At 35.8% G+C, this 22,130-nt stretch overlaps 2 protein-coding genes across 3 annotated transcripts in view; one reads left to right on the top strand and one right to left on the bottom strand.

Moving 5' to 3' along the window:
- LOC123547428 (uncharacterized) overlaps positions 1-1,158 on the bottom strand; it is a 59,489-nt gene extending 58,331 nt beyond the window's left edge. Inside the window, exon 1 of the mRNA XM_045334532.2 lies at positions 1,019-1,158. The gene's annotated coding sequence lies outside the window, so the exon portion shown is untranslated. The remainder of the gene's footprint in view (positions 1-1,018) is intronic.
- Positions 1,139-14,128, top strand: LOC123547429 (rhotekin-2-like). Of its 2 annotated transcripts, none has more exons than XM_045334535.2 (7): positions 1,139-1,275; positions 9,092-9,189; positions 10,002-10,108; positions 10,474-10,599; positions 11,488-11,653; positions 12,254-12,367; positions 13,005-14,128. In XM_045334535.2, the coding sequence occupies exons 1-7, from the start codon at positions 1,211-1,213 to the stop codon at positions 13,142-13,144; spliced, it is 816 nt and encodes a 271-aa protein (XP_045190470.2). In that variant the 5' UTR covers positions 1,139-1,210; the 3' UTR covers positions 13,145-14,128. The 2 variants fall into 2 exon arrangements, with proteins under 2 accessions (XP_045190470.2, XP_045190469.2); XM_045334534.2 differs by having other exon boundaries at positions 12,987-14,127.
- Positions 14,129-22,130: the final 8,002 nt, after the last annotated feature.

The raw sequence follows: 22,130 nt of genomic DNA, 5'->3' as shown, positions 1-22,130 counted from the left end.
GTATTGAGGGAGATCTGGAATATGTAGGTAAGGACAGGGGCTATTTCTAAGTACAGTTCCTTCATTAACCTAGGTGTCAGTTCATCTGGGCCAGAGGCTTTGCTTGGATCAAGGTTTTTAAGGAGCTTTTCTACACCGTCCTGGGATATGTTGACCTTAGGCATGACTGGTTTATTTACAGGTGTTAACAGCTGTTTGCATGACTGGGCGAGGCTAAGGGGCTGAGGCCGTAAGAAGACTGACTCAAATTGCCGATTGAGTATATTGCTTTTGCTCTGTGTTTCACCTTCACTTTTAAGAGGAGCAACACTACTATTTACTGTCCTATTTGACTTGACAAATGAGTTAAAAAAATTGTTTTGTCCTGGTCTAGAGTCGACAGTGAAGATAATGGTGTCTAAATACTGCCGATCAGCCTAAGAGTTCCAGTGTTTTTTCCCACCAATTTGGGAATGGGGCCAAGGCCTTTACAATTGGGAAAAATACATCGGGAAAATGCCTAAATTGGGAATTGTTAAAACTTTAATAATAAAAGTCATATCTTCTGTTAAAATGTCACATTTAAGAGAAAAAATGGCCATAATTTATCATTATACATTAATTTAGTAAACTGTCTTATGTTTAAAATGTTTATGGTTTTAGTTTTGTTTGAAAAAGTTGAAAAAAATAAATATATATATTTAACTTTGGGAATTTTAGCCTTGAAATTATTTGCCATTGGGCCCTATTTCGGCCCCAAATTGGCTAGAAAAAAAAACACCGAGTTCTATCACATTGGTATTTTCTCACCAAGGTTTACTTTTACAAGTTTGCAGGGAAAACCATGTCATCAAGCATTGGCATTTATCAATGACAGCCCCATCAATAGTAGACAAAAAAACGAAATTTAAATGTCAGCTTGTTATGTTGTTATGTCCGCTTGTCCCAAACCTGGACTGCAATTTCATAAAAACTGATTTACTTAATTAGATAAAAGAAATGACAATTAATATTCTACAAATTAAAAAAAAAAACTTACCAATTTTTGTTGATAAAATGTCTGCGCAAAAGGGAAACTAGATGGATATAGTTCCTTTGGGTTCTATTCTTAGAAATTTTCGGACTTTTTTCCCCTCTTTGACATGATTTCGCGCCATCTGTCAGGATATGGTACTCGGTTCACATTTACTAAATTATCAAGTTTTGTATAAGTATTTGGGTACCATATGCAATGCAATCTGGGCTACGGGCATTCCAGGGTAATTCAAGGGCGAAAACGAAAGTAGAGACGAAAGTGTAAGGTTTTTGGTTATAACCCACTAAATAGTTGCTGTTCTTTATTCTATATAAAATTGACCTATTTCCAATGACCGCAGCACACATCAGGACCCATATTAAATTTCTGTAACTTACATTTTCTTGAAGAATATTGTCAGTGCTAACTAAAAATCAAAAGAAAAGTGGGGGTCATGTTTGATGCAAGAAAAATAATTTCAGTCAAAACACACAAACTGCAAAATCAGCTAAAAAATGAGACCCCAAATTATACTGGTGGTGTATGATCTAAGTTTCCATGAAAAATTTTGTCATGTTATATTACCTACATGTAGATCTGTCATGTGATTTTAGCAAAAAAAAATGCAAAGAAAAGAAGGAAAATAGCTCTACAGAGCAAAAAAACTAAGGACTATTTGTATCCGCCATTTTTTTCGCGCCATTTTTCTATTTAGTGTCTGTATGCCTTTTAGGAGCGCTACGGTAATGTTTCTATTTCGTTCAGTTAGGATTTCCACAGGAGTCTGAAATTCTATCAATAAGACCATAGAAGTCTATCTTTACCAAAAAATACCCCCTATATATTTATTTTATATATATAGGGGGTATTTTTTGTAAAGATAGACTTCTTTGGTCTTATTGATAGAATTTCAGACTCCTGTGGGATTTCTCATTGCACATTTTTTTCGATTCAGGATGCGTTTACTACACACCTCATATCGACCGTATTATTTATAAGCAAGGGCACTGTACCCAGATAAAACCTATTTTGTCTGATTCAAATTACTAATTAGGCAATTTTAGGGACAAACATTTACTGAGAGATTTTTAGACAAAGCACCGAGTATACGGGGGATATCCTATTCTGCTTTTTAGCTCACCTGTGAGTTTTTGTGATCGCTCGATGTCCGGCGTCTGACTGTCGTCTGTTAACATTTAGCTTGTGTATGCGATAGAGGCTGTATTTTTCAGTTGATCTTCATGAAATTTTGTGAGAATGGTTACCTTGATGAAATCTATGCCAAGTTCGAAAATGGGTCATCTGGGATCAAAAACTAGGTTACTAGGTCAAATCAAAGAAAAACATTGTGTATGCGATAGAAGCTGTATTTTTCAATTGATCTTCATGAATTTTGGTCAGAATGATAACCTTGATGAAATCTAAGCCAAATTCGAAAATGGGTCATCTGGGGTCAAAAACTAGGTCACTAGGTCAAATCAAAGAAACACATTGTGTATGCGATAGAGGCTGTATTTTTCAACTGATCTTAATGAAATTTTGTCAGAATGATAACCTTGATGAAATCTAGGCCAAGTTTGAAAATGGGTCATCTGTGGTCAAAAAGTAGGTCACTAGGTCAAATTAAATAAAAACCTTGTGTATACGATAGAGGCTGTATTTTTCAATTGATCTTCATGAATTTTGGTCAGAATGATTGCCTTGATGAAATTTAGGTCATGTTTAAATATGGGTTATCTTGGGTTAAAAACTAGGTCACTAGGTCATATCAAAGAAAAAGCTTGTGAATGCAATAGGGACTGCATTTGACACCGAATTTTCATGAAATTTGATCAGAATGTTTCTCTGGATGAAATCTAGGTCAAGTTTAAATATGGGTCATCTGGGGTCAAAAACAAGGTCACCCAGTCAAATTAAAGAAAAACCTTGTGTAGGCAATAGGGGCTGCATATTACACTGGATATTTATAAAATTTAGTCAGAATAATTACCTTGATGAAATCCAGGAGAATTTCCAATATGGGTCATCTGGGATCAAAAGCTAGGTCAAATCAAAGAAAAACTTTGTATGCCATAGAGGCTGTATTTTTCAATTGATCTTCATGAATTTTGGTCAGAATGATTTCCTTGATGAAATCTAGGTCAAGTTCGAATGTGGGTCATCTTGGGTCAAAAAGTAGGTCACTTGATCAAATCAAAGAAAAACTTGTGTATGCAGTAGGGGCTGCATTTTACACGGGATCTTCATGACATTTGATCAGAGTATTTGTTTGGATGAAATCAAGTTTGAGTTTGAATATGGGACATCTAGGGTCAAAAACTAGGTCACTCTGTCAAATTAAAGTAAAACCTTGTGTATGCAATAGGGGCTGCTTTTTACACTGGATATTCATAAAATTTAGTCAGAATGATTGCCTTGATGAAATCTAGGCCAATTTCAAATATGGGTCATCTGGGAAACATGTTTACACTGTTATGGTGTGTTCCTCAGGTGAGCGACCTAGGACCATCTTGGCCCTCTTGTATTTGAAACGCCCAGTTTGAATTATTATATATACTGTAATGTTATTGTTTGCATTGTTACACAGCATATGATAGATTCTTTTTATCCCCCAGAAGGGAGGCATATAGTTTTTGAACCGTCTGTCGGTCTGTCAGTCTGTCCGCAATTTTCGTGTCCGGTCCATATCTTTGTCATCGATGGATGGATTTTCAAATAACTTGGCATGAATGTGTACCACAGTAAGACGACGTGTCAAGTGCAAGACCCAGGTCCGTAGCTCAAAGGTCAAGGTCACACTTAGACATTAAAGGATAGTGCATTGATGGGCGTGTCCGGTCCATATCTTTGTCATCCATGGATGGATTTTCAAATAACTTGGCATGAATGTGTACCACAGTAAGATGACGTGTCGCACGCAAGACCCAGGTCCGTAGCTTAAAGGTCAAGGTCACACTTAGACGTTAAAGGATAGTGCATTGATGGGTGTGTCCGGTCCATATCTTTGTCATCCATGGATTGATTTTCAAATAACTTGGCATGAATGTGTACCACAGTAAGACGACGTGTCGCGCGCAAGACCCAGGTCCGTAGCTCAAAGGTCAAGGTCACACTTAGACGTTAAAGGTCATTTTTCATGATAGTGCATTGATGGGCGTGTCCGGTCCATATCTCTGTCATTCATGCATGGATTTTAAAATAACTACGCATGAATGTGTGGCACAGTTAGACGATGTGTCGTGTGCAAGACCCAGCTCCGTAGGTCAAAGATCCTAAACTCTAACATCGGCCATAACTATTCATTCAAAATGCCATCGGGGGCATGTGTCATCCTATGGAGACAGCTCTTGTTTGTAGTGAGTTTTCTTCGAATTCAGTAAACGGAACCAGAAGTGTACCATATTTATCCTTTTTTTCTTATTCTATTATACTTAGTATGCATGCTTGTAAATTTAATTCTATATCCCTCATTTTTGTTTTTCACAAATGTATTTCTTGCTTTCTTGAAATTATTTTTTGCTATATGTAACAAGATTCATCAAACCATTTCGACTTATGCTGTGTTTACACTTAGCCACAATGTCCATGATTTGAGAGAAGCGTGGGGGCTCGTGGGATTGAATCGTGGTGATCTTAAGGGAACTTGGTGGAATCGGGATGATCGTAAGGATCGTGGCAAAATTTTTGACAGTCAAAAATTTTGCCACGATTATCCCGATTTATCTTAAATCTTGAGAGAGGGTGATGGAACATGGAAATCGTTGTAGAGCATAATGCAGCTTAACAGACCTTAACGTAGCGCATCAGACCTTGATGCTCCATCGTATGGGGATCTTGGTGAACTTGGAAACATGATTCTAAGTTCAACTAGATCTGGAGGCATCCTGATATTGACGTTGGAGCCAACATCTTCACGCCTGAGTTCTGTGTTGAAAAGTTGAGAGTATTGTCCCAATCGGTGCCTTTGGTTTCCACTTAACCATGGTCTCTCCCACCAGGTCTTAGGCTTTCTATTTCTTCTTCTCATTTCTCTCTTTTATATCCTGCCCTATTCCTTCCCTTGTTGCTGCTGCCGACGAGTAACTATTATAGGCATACACGAAAAAAGCAAATTCAGCATCTTGTTCAGCTCTTTGATGCATAGCTCGTTCCTCTTTGGAATTTCTGGAGAGAATGAGAGGATGACCCATAACTCCTATTTATACTCCAATCATGCTCAAAACGTGACAGTCTTGATCAAATCATGGCCATAAATCGTCGGAGAGCTTAACAAAACTTGATAACATGAGGAATCTAAACAGAACGTGACAAAGCGTGATAGCATATCGTGGTAATCATAAGAGAACTTGAGAGAATGTGATGAAAATCGTGGCAGATCTCGACCAGAATCGTGTTGGTTTCGTAATAAAATGCTTCAGGTAGTAACAAAACGTACTAAGAGCGTAAGAAAGTGTAGGAAAGCGTAGTAATACAAAATTTGTGCAATAAATCGTGGAGCTCCGAGCTTTTCTTTAAATCGTGGATATCGTGGCTAAGTGTAAACGCAGCATTATTAGATAATCGAGAATTTGTTATTATTTCAATTTATTGATATAACTTGAACATGATTGTATAGTTTATCATTATAAGGACAAAATATACTAAAACATGCGAGAGAATGCTGCCAATTAATTAACGCTTGATAGACTTAATTTATTTTACAAAAACTAACAATTTAGTTGTCAACAACAAACAGTGCGCAATATAAACAATTTTAATTAAACATTTTTTCCACAATAGATTTATTGCTTATTTCCTATACAAAACCAGCATAATATTTGGACAAAATTAAAGTCCAAATTCCCCAAACTTTGTTTTAATCAGCCAAATCATTAATCTTCTAACACTTGATTGACTTAGATCTATATAATTTATTTTCTCACAATATAACAAACAAGACAAATGGGTCATTTTTTATTCAGTCTTATTTTTTACCATTGATAATTTATTGTACAAAATTTGCAGATATTTATATATTTCTATACTATGATGTTAATTATTTGATAGCGGCTTTTAGCAATGTATTTTCTTTATGTCACAATGCTGTTAATTGATAGCAAACTTTCAAACCTTAAACAACAAGGCTAATTTTAACATCAAGAAAATATTTTAGTTTGTAGTTATTATTAATCAAAAATAGTTTGTTTTTTTTTCAGTCAAAGGGATTAAAATATTTTTTTAGTTTTGTAACTATTATCAAAAGTACCTTTAATCATCAAAGTCACATTTTCAATCATTGAACAGACAAATGGATTAAAAGATAGCCTTGTAAATAACTTGCGTTTAAAGTTTATGGTCATCTCTACTAACAAACATCATAAAATATTTTTTTAATGTATTAACCGCATTATAATACTTATGAAATTATTCATAACTATACATCCCCCTCCACCCCAAAAAACCCATTATAGTCATATTTAATAATAAAAACAAAAAGGGGGTGAAAAGTCTTCATATGTTATAAAACACCAGACTTTTCACCCCCAAATTGGGGGTGAAAAGTCTTGGGAGGAACTTTTGCAACCATGTTTCCTGACTTGGATTCTAGCACTCTTGAATTCTTCGGAGTTGAAAATTTTTGAGAATACCTCACAGTTTCTTAGATAAAACCACACAAATTTGGTACCATTTTGAAGAGTGAAACACACACTTTCATAGGAATAATATCAGTATGAACTTTAGATTGACTTTGACGAAAAATTTGACGAAAAAAAGTGCCATCAAGCAGAGGCGGCCATTTAGCCAATAAAGGATCACCCATATCAGGGATAATCAAAAGATTGTTTATTCTGCTTAAAAATACAAATCATGGTTGATTTGATGTAATAATGGTTTGAACTGGCAAATTAAGAGAAAATGAATAAGATTCTGTGCATCAATATTTTGATTTTAGTTTTAGATATACCGGTAGTTGGTGCTAATTATGCTTAGAAATACAACTGTGAAAACTAGCGCTATGTTCTTTTTACCTAGTATCTCCCATTTGAAATGTAAACATACTGATTCCTTGAAATGTTTATTTCCAATACCACAGCCATGTTTTGTCAGAAAAAAAGACTATTTTAAATGGATAGAAAATATGATAAACTAGGTGACCCCCTATTGGCAAAAGTGACCCACTATTGGTGAATCGGACAGGTTTAAATATTTCATCATATAGAGATAGTACCAAATTTTTCAAAATCAAAGGGACGAAGTTAAAAAGCTTTGAAATGAAGGCAAATGTCCATATATTTCTCAAAAATAGATATATTGACAATATCTTAACCAGAAGCATAAAGTTATGAGCATTTAATATTTTCACCACAGGTCCTAGGGCTTTGATATTTTGTATATGACATCATCTAGTAGTCCTCTACTAAGATTGTCTGAATTATTCCCCAAGGGTCAAATGTGGCCCCGCCCTGGGCGTCACATGGTTTAAATAGACTTATATAGGGAAAAACTTTGAAAATCTTCTTGTCAACCACAAAGACTAGGGCTTTGATATTTGTAATGTAGCATCATCTAGTGGTTCTCTACCAAGTTTGTTCAACTTATCCCTCTAGGGTCAAATATGGCCCCATCCCAGGTTCACATGGTTCATATAGACTTATATAGGGAAAAACTTAGAATCTTCATGTCTATAATCTACATCATTCAAATTTGGACCACATGTATTGTTTTGAGTGACAAGATGAACCATGACATGAGTTGACCTTGATCTTGACCTTATGACCTACTTTCACATTTCTGTAGCTACAGCCTTCAGATTTGGACCACATGCATGTAGGTTTGTGTACTGAAACAAACTTTGACCTTGTTATTGACCTAGTGACCTACTTTCACATTTTATAAGGTACAGGCTTCATGTTTGGACCGCACGCATAGTTTTGTGTTCCAAATAAATTTGAATTTGATTTTGACCTTAGTGACCTACTTTCACATTTCTCAAGCTACAGCCTTCAAATTTGGACCACATGCATAGCTTTGTGTACCGAAATGAACTTTGATCTTGAGATTGACCTAGTGACCTACTTTCACATTTTTGAAGGTACAGGCTTCAAATTTGGACTGCTTGCATATTTTTGTGTTCTGAATTGAAATTTGACATTGATTTTTACCTAGTACCTACTTTCACATTTCTCAAGCTACAGCTTCCAAATTTGAAGCACATGCATAGTTCTGTCTACCAAAATGAACTTTGACCTTGAAATTGATCTAGTGACCTACTTTCACATTTCTCAAGCCACAGTTTTCAAATTTGGACCACAAGCACAGTGTTTTGTACCGAAATTAAATTTGACCTTGATTTTGATCTTGAGCTAGTCTTGAAATTTGGAACATTCAAAAATGGCTCAGTGGTCGGTGCCAAGATCACTCTGTGATCTCTTGTTAGATTAAAGGTCAAGGTCAGATTGGACAGAACAGTAGAACTTTAGTTTACAGTGAGCATATACTTTCTGTTCCTTGTACAATTACTGAATGCATTAAGGGGGGGCATTTTGTGTTTGACGAGCTCTTGTTTTTGTTAAAACAAACACTCAAATAAATTCATGGAAGTTTGTTTGTTTGTTTTGGGTTTAACACCGTTTTTCAACAGTATTTCAGTCATGTAACAGCGGGCAGTTAACCTAACCAGTGTTCCTGGATTCTGTACCAGTACAAACCCTGTTCTCCGCAAGTAACTGCCAACTTCCCCACATGAATTATCAGAGGTGGAGGACGAATGATTTCAGACACAATGTCTTTTATCAAATCGTCACAGAGAACATACGCTCCGCCCGGGGATCGAACTCGCTACCCCGCCATCTGTAGACCAACGCTCTCCCTACTGAACTAAGCGGGCAGGTAAAGGAGGTAATCCAAAGTATAGTCAAATTTGTTACATTAGAAATATTGTTTGTTTTTCATTGAAATACACACTTTTCTAAACCTACTTGATAGAATAATTATGCATTGCGTTAGTGTATGTTTACTGCCTGCTGTGTAAGTAAGTCTTAAGGATTAGATATTTCAGCCAACAGTTGTTAAAAATTTGACAAAATGTGAGTAATTGTATATTTATGTGTATTTCAGAGGTCCAAAGTTTGAGTTGGTGGCTACAGGCACATTAAATCTACAGGATGTAGATGATGTGGTTAGAACTTTTGATCTCAAATTAGAAGAACAACCAGGTTAGTGCTAACTCTGCCCTTTTTTGCAGGAAATGTCTGAAATTTTTCTGTTTTTTTGTTCTTAGCAGTTTCCATTATAACTCTGCTGGAAAAGAAACTGAATTCCTGTCTCCACAATTTTTACGCAAAGACTGTTATTTCAGGATTTTAGGAACATAAAAACTTCCAAAGTAAACAAAAGGCTTAAAAATTTAAGGCCTTGTTTAATGTTATTAAATGTTCATTTTTGAACAAATTGTCACTGTGTAGACATCTGATTGCAGTGTTCCGATTGTTACTCCCGCCAGCTTGGCTGTGATATGTCAAGTTTCTATTGATTAGTGCAGTCTGATACATTTTTCTGTTTCTACACATGAAACGTAATAATAAAATAAGCTGGTTGTCTATTTCTTGTGAGAGTAATTCTGAAACATTCTGTTAATGAACAGAAATCCGTGGAAATTATTCCCAAAGGAATAATGTCTTTGCAATAAATGACATTTAATGTGACAAGTGGCTCTGACTGATGGCTTTACAAGAACTGTTATATGAATGAGCCAGGTTGTTGCGTGGTCACAGACTTTAAACCATAGTCTTCTCACCGGTGTAGGCTCAAGCCTCACCAGGGAGATATCCAGCTGATTATGGATGGTCATGATTCCTGGAAATGAAATGAAAAAATGTGTTTTCCGCTGTCACTAGTCAGAAACCCATCTTGCTGGCATAATTTTTCACTGCTAGTCTGATTACTGTATATTTCGAATTAAATTGTAACAAAAATTCTAAATTTCATATTTTATTGGCTATATTTTTACTATTTTTCAATTTTACAGATGGCTTGCATTGTGAGTTGTCGTTGTTTGGCCATTACTGCTGTGGTCTTGCCGCACTACCTCACTGTCTTGTACAGCCAGTAGTTACTGGCTACCTCAATTTATATGTAAGTTTGTCTTGCTATTTTATGTACGAAAGCCTCAATTAGATGTTAGAAATAGACACACAAAGCTATGTGGTGACAATATTCATTATATAAATACAAAATGCATACAATTCTGTTACAAAATCTAAAAAATACCCCCCCCCCCCCCCCACACACACACACAGCCTGATTTTTGCAGAAAATGTGAAAAACTTGGTACTGATTCAGTATCCAGGATCACACAGTAGGTTGACTGAAGCTATTGCATAACTGAAATACAGTTGAAAGATGGTGTTAACTCATTTCGTTTGAACAAAACAGGGGAAATGGCCATTCTGGATACAAATTAGTTTATGACTACGTGATTTTATTGATGTTATATACAGGAGGAGGATGATCTGTCAAAGTGGAAGAGGTATTGGTGTGTCTTGAAGAATCTACAGTTGTCGTGCTGGTCTGCCCCAGATGATGTAGAAGTTACTGCTCCCCTAGTCACTATACAGGTCACAAAGGTAAAATAACTTGAATTTTGATAAATTCATGTCTCTACCTTGTCTGTGTTATGACTCTGTGTTTTGTTCACAGGAGATAACTCCTGAGGCTATTCAGATTAGGTGTAATTATGTCCCTTTTTTCTCGAAAGAGCCAAGAATATATAAGAGGTCTGTATCTGTCTGTGAAGTCAGTGACGGTAAGGAAAAATGGTATACCATTATTGCCCCAAGGTCATGAATATATCAGATATTTGTGAAGATATTGCATGGTAAGCCTGAAAATTGAAGTTATTTAAGAAATAATAAGTTCCCAATCGTGGTTTATCGTAGAATAACCCATGTTTTGAGTTCTTATGCATAAGAATATATCACAAAGGATGTCGCATAAGAATGAAAAACTAAGGTTATTCTACGATAAATCACACTTGGGAACTTGTTATTTCGATTCTAACACGACATACTAGTATCAACAGTGTTAGAAAAAAAATGGTAACTGCTTTTTACGACCATGCTACGCACCTGGATCGGATGACACACCTGGATCGGATGACGTCATTGCAGGCACGTAGGTTATTGCAGAATAACTCAAGATAGATTTTGCTCTGCAATGTATGTAGGTTGTATTTGCTGGTTGTGTTAGAATTTGTTCTTTGATCTGCAGTCATATATCGTCATTTGTTCCTTACAGCAGAGACTGTGTTTATTGCTTGTATAAATCTTTCCAGAGGCAAAGGTGTGAGGGTACCAGTACTAGCCATGTTCATGCTGGATACATACTGTGATGCCATTATGACCTTAACTACGTTTGAACAAAACAACAGTAAACAAACTAGCTAGTGTACATTTTGCAGTTTCTGTCGTAAAAAAAAACAAAAGTTTCACGTTCTTTTTCCCTTCTTTATATAGAATACTCAGATCAGTGAAGCTGACCCGAGATCTATAGAGCGTGCTCACACATTCCAAATAGAGATATTAAGTGAGAGATACTTGTCTGAGACTACGTTAGCAGCCGATAACAAGGAACAGATGAACATGTGGTGGGACGGTCTTCAACAGCATTTACTTGATCAAGGTAAAGAGCTTGTTATTATCAATTAGAATTATTTGTATCTCTCTTTCTCTGTACGAGGGACTTTCTGACCAAGTGGTTAGTTTTGCTGACTTCAGATCGCCTTTCTTTCGCTGCTGTTCAGAATCCTGCTTTGGTTATAGAATTCTTGAGTGTGAGGAATTCATCCAGCGTACAGTTGGTCAGTTGTTTAAACCAAGTGTCTGTTTATGCCTGAAATAATATCTGGAGGAACACGTGGAGTCTTCCTCCACCATTAAAGCAAGGTAATTGATATATGGCATAAAATTGTGTCTTTGTGTATTTAAAAGCAACCAAAAGAAAAGTAAATCATTGTTCATACACGTCTACATTGCTGCACAGGAAGTTAACAGATGGAGTGAAAAAAAAAAGAATTGTTTGCATAAATTAAAAAATGGTCTTCTGTTTAGTTGTCTAAGTAAATTTGGATTTGTTCTGTGAAAAGTAACACATGTTATGGATTGAAAGGAAAGACTTAATAACTCTTTCAGTGTTCAGAATTTTACACATGGTTTTGAAGGTAACAATTAATGATACAGTTACATTTGATTTTTTACTAATTTCTGTAGTAATTAATTTCAGCATTTTGGAAACATGCATGTGAATATGTGATGGATGTACGACGAGCTCTGAGTAACAGAAAGTCTATGATCATGGGACGTAAAACGTCAATATATGATGACACACCGCTTGCAGGTAGGGAATAGTATTCTTGAACACAAAATAGAAGAAATGCTAGAAAAAATGTTTCAAGTAGTTTTGAATCTTCTTTTGAATGATTGTATTTGAGTAGGCTGGATTATGCACCAATGTCAGGGAAAAAATAGATTGTGACATAAATATTTTCAATTTCTGGGTATTCCTGTTATATACATGTCGTTATTTTTATGTGTCAGCATGTATGTAATAAAAGATTAATCAAGGAATATGCACTTCTTCTTTTGCAGAGTATTATTATACTCGTACAGTGGAACAATATATCTGCTCAGAAACTTGTGCATATTTCTCAATACAAATCTAATATCCTGTAAATATATGACAAAGCGTAATCAGTCAGTATCACTGTACAAGCTAAGAAAGCTATGTGTATGCATGTTAATCTCAACTCGAGTCTCTGATTGTATGATAAATAATTTGAAAAAGCTATAAAGCAATTTTATATGTAAAAACATTTTAAGTATAATTAGAACTGAATATCTTTGACTTGTTTTGTGTCTGAAGTCACTATTTGAGAGACAGTGTACAAGAAATATTTTAATTCAGTATTTGTTAAAATGAAAAAATTCTTGTGTATATGGAGTTGCTTTTTTTCCAGGACCCACACGTCTTTCAGATGAGTTGAAAGTAGAAGATGACAAATTGAGTCAGATGTTGCACACGCTAATGGGCGAAGCCAAAGAGATATATAGCGGCAGCATTAAATCCACGTCCTCCTCAAGTTCTGGTAGTCTGAGATCTACGTCTTTGAGTTGACGGTGAATTCCCACAGACTCAGATATACTTTTGTCAGCCAAAATGTGCTAATGTTAAATTTGTCAGGCATTCGGAATTGTCAGTCATTCTGATATGACAAATCACAATCTTCAAGATTAATTGTTATCAGTTTATTGTCAGCTGGTAGAAACAGAGTTATTGTCAGGGTGATGGATTATTGTCAGGCATGTGAAGTTGATTGTCAGGAAATAAACCTTTCAGAGGAATACTTGTCAGTCAGTTGTCAGCCACTAGAAACTGATGGTTTATATTCAGGCTGATGAATCTACACCATGCTGGTGAATTTGTTGTCAGCTTATTTAACAAAGGAGCTGCAGCTTCCTTGGAATAGGTATATACAAAATGACATACGCGGCTTGTTGCAGAGATAGGGAATTTCTCGGCAACTTTTATGGAAGCTTTTCTGGAAGCAGATTCCCGTATGTGGCTTGTCACCTTTCATGTTCAGAGAGACAGCTCAGTGCATTCTGGAGGAATTTTTAGAAATATAACTTTTAATAATTGTGTCACACATAAATGACTTGACATTAGTAATTCACTCTCATAAAATGACAGCAAGTATGAGACTTTTCAAAGGGCATTTTTTTTTTGGACTGAAAAATGTGTTTAAACTGTGCCAGTAAAATAGAAAAAAATACTTATCAGTTTTCAAGGAACTGTTATTTGAAATGTGCATTGTTTAAAATAATTTTGGCAAGAAAAATGATCTAGGTGACTAGATTTACTGTCAAATGACTAATGAATTCAGTGTTATTTAGATATGCTTGTTTTGTATTACAGACATTAAAATCTGCTTTAGGTACTGGGAAAGTTAAAAAAATGTGCATACTGTTTTAAAGAATACTTTTTGAACATCTAAAATTAAGCCTGTTGAAAACTGTCTCAAAACAAAGGTATGAATGTTGAAATATTACCTGTATTGAAAGTTACATAAACAGTATATTTTATATATATTATATATATATATATATATATATATATATATATTCAAATATAAATTTGAAGGCCAATGTTTTTTCTTTTCTTTTTTGAGGTATAAGTTGTACAGATTTTTAGCTCACCTGTCACAAAGTGACAAGGTGAGCTTTTGTGATCCCGCGGCATCTGTCGTCCGTCTGTGCGTCCGTCCGTAAACTTTGCTTGTGACCGCTCTAGAGGTCACATTTTTCTTTTTCTTTTTGGGATCTTTATGAAAGTTGGTCAGAATGTTCATCTTGATGATATCTAGGTCAAGTTCGAAACTGGGTCACGTGCCTTCAAAAACCAGGTCAGTAGGTCTAAAAATAGAAAAGCCTTGTGACCTCTCTAGAGGCCATATATTTCATGAGATCTTCATGAAAATTGGTCAGAATGTTTACCTTGATGATATCTAGGTCAAGTTCGAAACTGGGTCACGTGCCTTCAAAAACTAGGTCAGTAGGTCTAAAAATAGAAAAACCTTGTGACCTCTCTAGAGGCCATATATTTCAAAAGATCTTCATGAAAATTGGTCAGAACGTTCACCTTGATGATACCTAAGTCAAATTCGAAACTGGGTCATGTGCCTTCAAAAACTAGGTCAGTAGGTCAAATAATAGAAAAACCTTGTGACCTCTCTAAAGGCCATATTTTTCATGGGATCTGTATGAAAGTTGGTCTGAATGTTCATCTTAATGATATCTAAGTAAATTTCGAAACTGGGTCACTTCGGTCAAAAACTAGGTCAGTAGGTCTAAAAATAGAAAAACCTTGTGACCTCTCTAGAGGCCATATATTTCATGAGATCTTCATGAAAATTGGTCAGAATGTTCACCTTGATGATATCTAGGTCAAGTTCGAAAGTGGGTCACGTGCCTTCAAAAACTAGGTCAGTATGTCAAATAATAGAGAAACCTTGTGATCTCTCTAGAGGCCATATTTTTCATGGGATCTGTATGAAAGTTGGTCTGAATGTTCATCTTGATGATATCTAGGTCAAATTCAAAAGTGGGTCACGTGCCATCAAAAACTAGGTCAGTAGGTCAAATAATAGAAAAACCTTGTGACCTCTCTAAAGGCCATATTTTTCATGGGATCTGTATAAAAGTTGGTCTGAATGTTCATCTTGATGATATCTAGATCAAGTTCCAAACAGGGTCATGTGCGGTCAAAAACTAGGTCAGAAGGTCTAAAAATAGAAAAACCTTGTGACCTCTCTAGAGGCCATACTTGTGAATGGATCTCCATAAAAAGTGGTCAGAATGTTCATCTTGATGATATCTAGGTCAAGTTCGAAAGTGGGTCACGTGCCTTTAAAAAGTAGGTCAGTAGGTCAAATGATGAAAAAATGTTGTGTCCTCTCTAGAGGCCATATTTTTCATGGGATCTGTGTGAAAGTTGGTCTGAATGTTTATCTTGATGATATATAGGTCAAGTTTGAAACTGGGTCAACTGTGATCAAAAACTAGGTCAGTAGGTCTTGAAATAGAAAAACCTTGTGACCTCTCTAGAGGCCATACCCTTGAATGGATCTTTATGGAAATTGGTCAGAATGTTCACCTTGATGATATCTAGGTCAAGTTTGAAACTGGGTCACGTGCCTTAAAAAACTAGGTCAGTTGGTTAAATAATAAAAAAAACCTTGTGACCTCTCTAGAGGCCATACTTTTCATGGGATCTGTATGAAAGTTGGTCTGAATGTTCATCTTGATGATGTCTAGATCAAGTTTGAAACTGGGTCAACTGCGGTTAAAAACTAGGTCAGTAGGTCTAAAATTAGAAAAATCTTTTGACCTCTCCAGAGGCCATATTTTTCAATGGATCTTCATGAAAATTGATCTGAGTGTTCACCTTGATGATATCTAGGTCAGTTTGGAAACTGGGTCACGTGCGGTCAAAAACTAGGCCAGTAGGTATAAAAATAGAAAAACCTTGTGACCTCTCTAGAGGCCATATTTTTCATGAGATCTTCATGAAAATTAGTGAGAATGTTCACCTTGATGATATCTAGGTAAAGTTCAAAACAGGGTCACGTACCTTCGAAAACTAGGTCAATAGGTCAATAATAGAAAAAACGATGTCATACTCAAAACTGGGTCATGTGGGAAGAGGTGAGCGATTCAGGACCATCATGGTCCTCTTGTTTTTATAAACCATACATACCCAAGGTACGTTTATTTGTCACCAGTCGATAATTGTAGTTGTGCGTGTAAAATATTTTATCTAAATGTTTTATAATATACAGAACATATTACAAGGCTTTGATATATTTTAGACAGATTTTTTTTTATTTAAGACATATGAGCCGCACCATGAGAAAACCAACATAGTGGCTTTGCGACCTGCATGGATCCAGACCAGCCTGCGCATCAGTGCAGTCTGGTTAGGACCATACTGTTCGCTTTCAAAGCATATTGCAATTACAGAAACAGCAAACAGTATGGATCCCGACCAGACTATGCGGATGCACAGGCTGGTCTGGATTTATGCTGGTCACAAAGCCACTATGTTGTTTTTCTCATGGCACGGCTTATTTATATGTGTGAAAAAAATGTTTGAGTTGTGCAGCTTAAAGTACCTAAAATATTTTCATTATAACTAGAAACTTTTAGAACAGGGAGATAGGTGTGTTAGTTATATATTATCAATCCTGTGAGAGTAATTCTCCAACATTTTAACTCTTACTTGAGTTTTCTAATTAACAAGTTTTATTCTGTAAATAACTAGACCTCAATCAGTAAATTTAAAGAAACATTTTAATGGAATTGGCATTCTCCAGTATTTCGCTTTTTCGATTGGAGAAGGTGGATTTATTGTTTACATTTCTGATAAAGTGACACAACATTTCTGTGTTGAATTTTTTTTAAAACTGAATAGTTATTAATGTTGATTTTATGTTAAAGAAAACCTTTTACATAAGAATAGTCAAAATCGTGTTAGGTGACGATATTGCTAAAAAAAATAAGGTATAATTTGCGATGAATTGACGATATATTGACTTGCACGCTTTTCTGCAGTGTATTTTTACAGCATGCATTTTGTGCCAAATACAGCTTAAAAAAAGGTTCTGTCAATTAACACACCAAAGAAATTTTATATTGTGTAAATAATAATGTCTGATGCATGTAGTGATGAATAGCTGAACATTTAAGGGATTTATTAAAGTGCGTTGATCATAGAATAACACTTTTACAGAAAATATTTTTATCATCTTTACTGTTTCAATTTTTACAGTAGGAAAACAAAATGTTTTGTTGATTGTTGTGAAACGTACTTGCCTAAAAAAGTTAGGTCAGTAGTGATAGGCTTGGGGATCAAGTTTCATATTCAGGACTATTTTCTGTACCAGTTTTACTATCATAGTTGTATTTGATGCCACTTCTGAAAATAGCATGATACATATTTAAAGCAAGGTTTTACTGGCTTGAAACGCTGTAAAATGGTTAAATGATATACTGAAAATGGTATCAAACATTACACAAACCAATGTAACATTTTTTAACCCCCACCCCCCACCCCCACCCACACCACCCTCCAAAAGAAATAATGTTTCAGTGAAAAAAACGGCATATTTCCAAAATTAGTTTGAATATTTCAGTTGTTAACATCCAGTTATACTAATTCACCTGTAAATAATTTATACCCAACAGCTTACATGTGTATTTATAGTATGTGTGTATAAACCGTGCATATAATTGTGCTCACATTTTTAAATTTAAAATATTTGCTCTTGTCAGACGGGGATCAATAGCAGGTACTGACCCAGCTTCTAATAAACTGATGATGTGTTTTGTTTGTTTTTTTTTAGAAAAATGATATGGATACAAATATGGTTAATTTATAATCTTGATATTTGAGTACTGTTAAAAAATTATTGTTTAAGATTTTTATTATTGGAATATGTAAAATGGAATATTTTTAGGCTATGCCTATTTGGCTTCTTTCTGCTGCATTGAAATGGTGTATTTTTGATTTAAGACTAAATATGATCTGTATATTTTAGCATTGTGCTGTGATGTTTGTCTTATATGAAATACTGAAATACAAGGGGCTTTTTATGTTATTTAAGGGGAAAGAAAAGAGGTCAGTTTAGAAAATAAATCACACATGTCATTTTAAGATATGTCATTTAATAGAACTTCTTAAAAACATTTTTAGAGATAAAAAGGATGAAACAGTGTTTTGTTTTGTTTAAAGAGAATTTTCATAAATATTATAACAGGGTTGTATTTCTAAAATGCATTTACAGTACATGCCAAGTAAACCTGTTTTCAGACCATATTCTGCACTTCTCACACTTGTAAAACATGACTGTATTCTGTAAACCAGACAATTTTGGTGTCACCGTTATTTTTCAGTTCTATAGACAACAGTCATAGTTGTGGTTGTTAATATTTCATGGGGGCCTCCATGGCCGAGTGGTTAAGGTCGCTGACTTGAAATCACTTGCCCCTCATCGATGTGGGTTCAAGCCTCACTCGGGGCGTTGAATTCTTTCATGTGAGGAAGCCATCCAGCTGGCTTACGGAAGGTCGGTGGTTCTACCCAGGTGCCCGCACATGATGAAATAATGCACAGAGGGGCACCTGGTGTCTTCCTCCACCATTAAAGCTGGATGTGTCGGTGCGACGTTAAATCCAAAAAAAAAAAATATTTCATGCTTCATAGTCTTGTTATTCTTTTGGAGAAAATGCTGTTAAATAGGCCTGCGTTTCTGTAATTTGTGTGCTATTTTTGAAAAGGGGACTGCAAGGTTATATGTTGAAGGTTGCTAACCAAGTCACTTGCCACTCACTTGACAATGTGTGGGTTAAAATCTTTTTGTTGGATGTAAAATTCTTTCAGTGGAGGAAGCCCTTGCCTGAAACAATGCTCGGACATGCACCCTGGATCTTTCTCCGCTATCAAAAGCTAGAAAAGTCGCCACTTGATAATGAGCTGCACCATGAGAAAACCAACATAGTGGCTTTGCAACCAGCATGGATCCAGACCAGCCAGCGCATCCGCACAGTCTGATCAGGATCCATGCTGTTTGCTAACAGTTTCTATAATGCATTGCTATAGTCTTTGAAAGCGAACAGCATGGATTCTGACCAGACTGCGTGGATGTGCAGGCTGGTCTGGATCCATGCTGAGCGTAAAGCCACTATGTTGGTTTTCTCATGGCGCGGCTCATATATATTTTGTCAGATGTGACTCTAAACACATTCTAAACACAACAAAAATCAAAACACAGTAATTAAATGCTTGCCTTTTAAGAATGAATATTTATCCTTAACCCTTTAACGGGGCCTTATCATGCTGGACACCATTGATTCTGCCTTTGCAACCAGTGTAGGTCATGATCAGCTTGCAGATCCATGCAGTCTGATCAAGGTCTGCACTGTCCGCCATTCAGACAGGATTTTTAGCTCGACTATTCAAAGAATAGTCTAGCTATTCTACTCACCCTGGCGTCGGCGTCGGCGTCGGCGTCACACCTTGGTTAAGTTTTTGCATGCAAGTACATACAGCCATCAATTAAAGGCATATAGCTTTGAAACTTATTTTTTCTTTTTCTAGGTCAATAACCAACCTCTCTGGGACAAGTCCCATAACTCTGACATGTATTTTGAGCAAATTATGCCCCCTTTTGGACTTAGAAAATTTTGGTTAAAGTTTTACATGCAAGTTACTATCTCCAAAACTAATGCAGATATTGATTTGACACTTCACATGTGTCTTCAGGGTTATAAAACTAGTTGATAGCAGCAAGTCCCATAACTCTGACTTTCATTTTGGCCAAATTATGCCCCCTTTTGGACTTAGAAAATTCTGGTTAAAGTTTTGCATGCAAGTACATACAGCTATTTCTAAAAGGCATATAGATTTGAAACTTATTTTTCCTTTTTCTAGATCAATTACCAACCTCACTGGGTCAAGTTCCATAACTCTGACATGTTTTTTGAGCAAATTATGCCCCCTTTTAGACTTAGAAAATTTTGGTTAAAGTTTTACATGCAAGTTACTATCTCCAAAACTAATGCAGATATTGATTTGACACTTCACATGTGTCTTCGGGGTTATAAAACTAGTTGATAGCAGCAAGTCCCATAACTCTGACTTTCATTTTGGCCAAATTATGCCCCCTTTTGGACTTAGAAAATTCTGGTTAAAGTTTTGCATGCAAGTACATACAGCTATTTCTAAAAGGCATATAGATTTGAAACTTATTTTTTCTTTTTCAAGATCAATTACCAACCTCACTGGGTCAAGTTCCATAACTCTGACATGTTTTTTGAGCAAATTATGCCCCCTTTTAGACTTAGAAAATTTTGGTTAAAGTTTTACATGCAAGTTATTATCTCCAAAACTAATGCAGATATTGATTTGAAACTTCACATGTGTCTTCGGGGTTTTAAAACTAGTTGATAGCGGCAAGTCCCATAACTCTGACCTTCATTTTGGCCAAATTATGCCCCCTTTTGGACTTAGCAAATTCTGGTTAAAGTTTTGCGTGCAAGTACATACAGCTATTACTAAAAGGCATATAGATTTGAAACTTATTTTTTCTTTTTCTAGATCAATTAATAACCTCACTGGATCAAGTTCCATAACTCTGGCATGTATTTTGGGCAAATTATGCCCCCTTTTGGACTTTGAAAATTCTGGTTAAAGTTTTACATGTGAGTTTCTATCTCCAAAACTAATGCAGATATTGAATTGAAACTTCACATGTGCCTTAGGGGTTATAAAACTAGTTGATAGCAGCAAGTCCCATAACTGATATGCATTTTGGTCAAATTATTCCCCCTTTTGAACTTAAAACTCTTTTGATATTTAACCTTTTTAGGTAATATTTTCCTGCCTCTGGGACAATATTTCGAATAGTCGAGCTTGGCTGTCTTACGGACAGCTCTTGTTTTTTTGGCAAGCACCCCTTTCAGTACTTAATGGTAATGTCCAAATTGAAAGATGGACAAGTTCATTATAGAAATGAAGCATGGTGAGAGTTACTATCTGCTATACACCACTGTGTATTTTACACTGGTCTTGTAGACTGTTATATAATTTATCCTTGATAACTCATTCAACTAGATCAAATAAACTGCTGTCTTAAACATTTAATTTTAATAAATATGTTAGAACATGTGTGTAGTAATATACATGCGTAAGTTTTTAGCTCACCTGAGCAATGCTCAGGTGAGTTTTTCTGATTGCTCAATGTCCGGCGTCCGTCGTCTATCGTCTGGCGTCTGTCGTCTGTCAACATTTAGCTTGTGTATGCGATAGAGGCTGTATTTTTCAATTAATCTTCATGAATATTGGTCAGAATGATAACCTTGATTAAATCTAGGCCGAGTTCGAAAATGGGTCATCTCGGGTCAAAAACTAGGTCACTAGGTCAAATCAAAGAAAAACCTTGTGTATGCGATAGAGGCTGTATTTTTCAATTAATCTTCATGAAAATTGGTCAGAATGATAACCTTGATGAAATCTAGGCCGAGTTCGAAAATGGGTCATCTCGGGTCAAAAACTAGGTCACTAGGTCAAATCAAAGAAAAACCTTGTGTATGCGATAGAGGCTGTAATTTTCAATTGATCTTCATGAATCTTGGTCAGAATGATTGCCTTGATGAAATCTAGGCCGAGTTCGAAAATGGGTCATCTGGGGTCAAAAACTAGGTCACTAGGTCAAATCAAAGAAAAACCTTGTGTATGCGATAGAGGCTGTATTTTTCAATTATTCTTCATGAATATTGGTGAGATTGATAACCTTGATAAAATCTAGGCCGAGTTCGAAAATGGGTCATCTGGGGTCAAAAACTAGGTCACTAGGTCAAATCAAAGAAAAACCTTGTGTATGCGATAGAGGCGGTATTTTTCAATTGATCTTCATGAATTTTGGTCAGAATGATTACCTTGATGAAATCTAGGCAGAGTTCGAAAATGGGTCATCTGGGGTCAAAAACTAGGTCACTAGGTCAAATCAAGGAAAAACCTTGTGTATGCGATAGAGGCTGTATTT

Source organism: Mercenaria mercenaria, chromosome 9, assembly GCF_021730395.1.
Source record: "Mercenaria mercenaria strain notata chromosome 9, MADL_Memer_1, whole genome shotgun sequence".
In the NCBI taxonomy this organism is placed as follows: Eukaryota; Metazoa; Mollusca; class Bivalvia; order Venerida; family Veneridae; genus Mercenaria; species Mercenaria mercenaria.
This window is presented reverse-complemented; position numbering and strand designations above follow the sequence as displayed.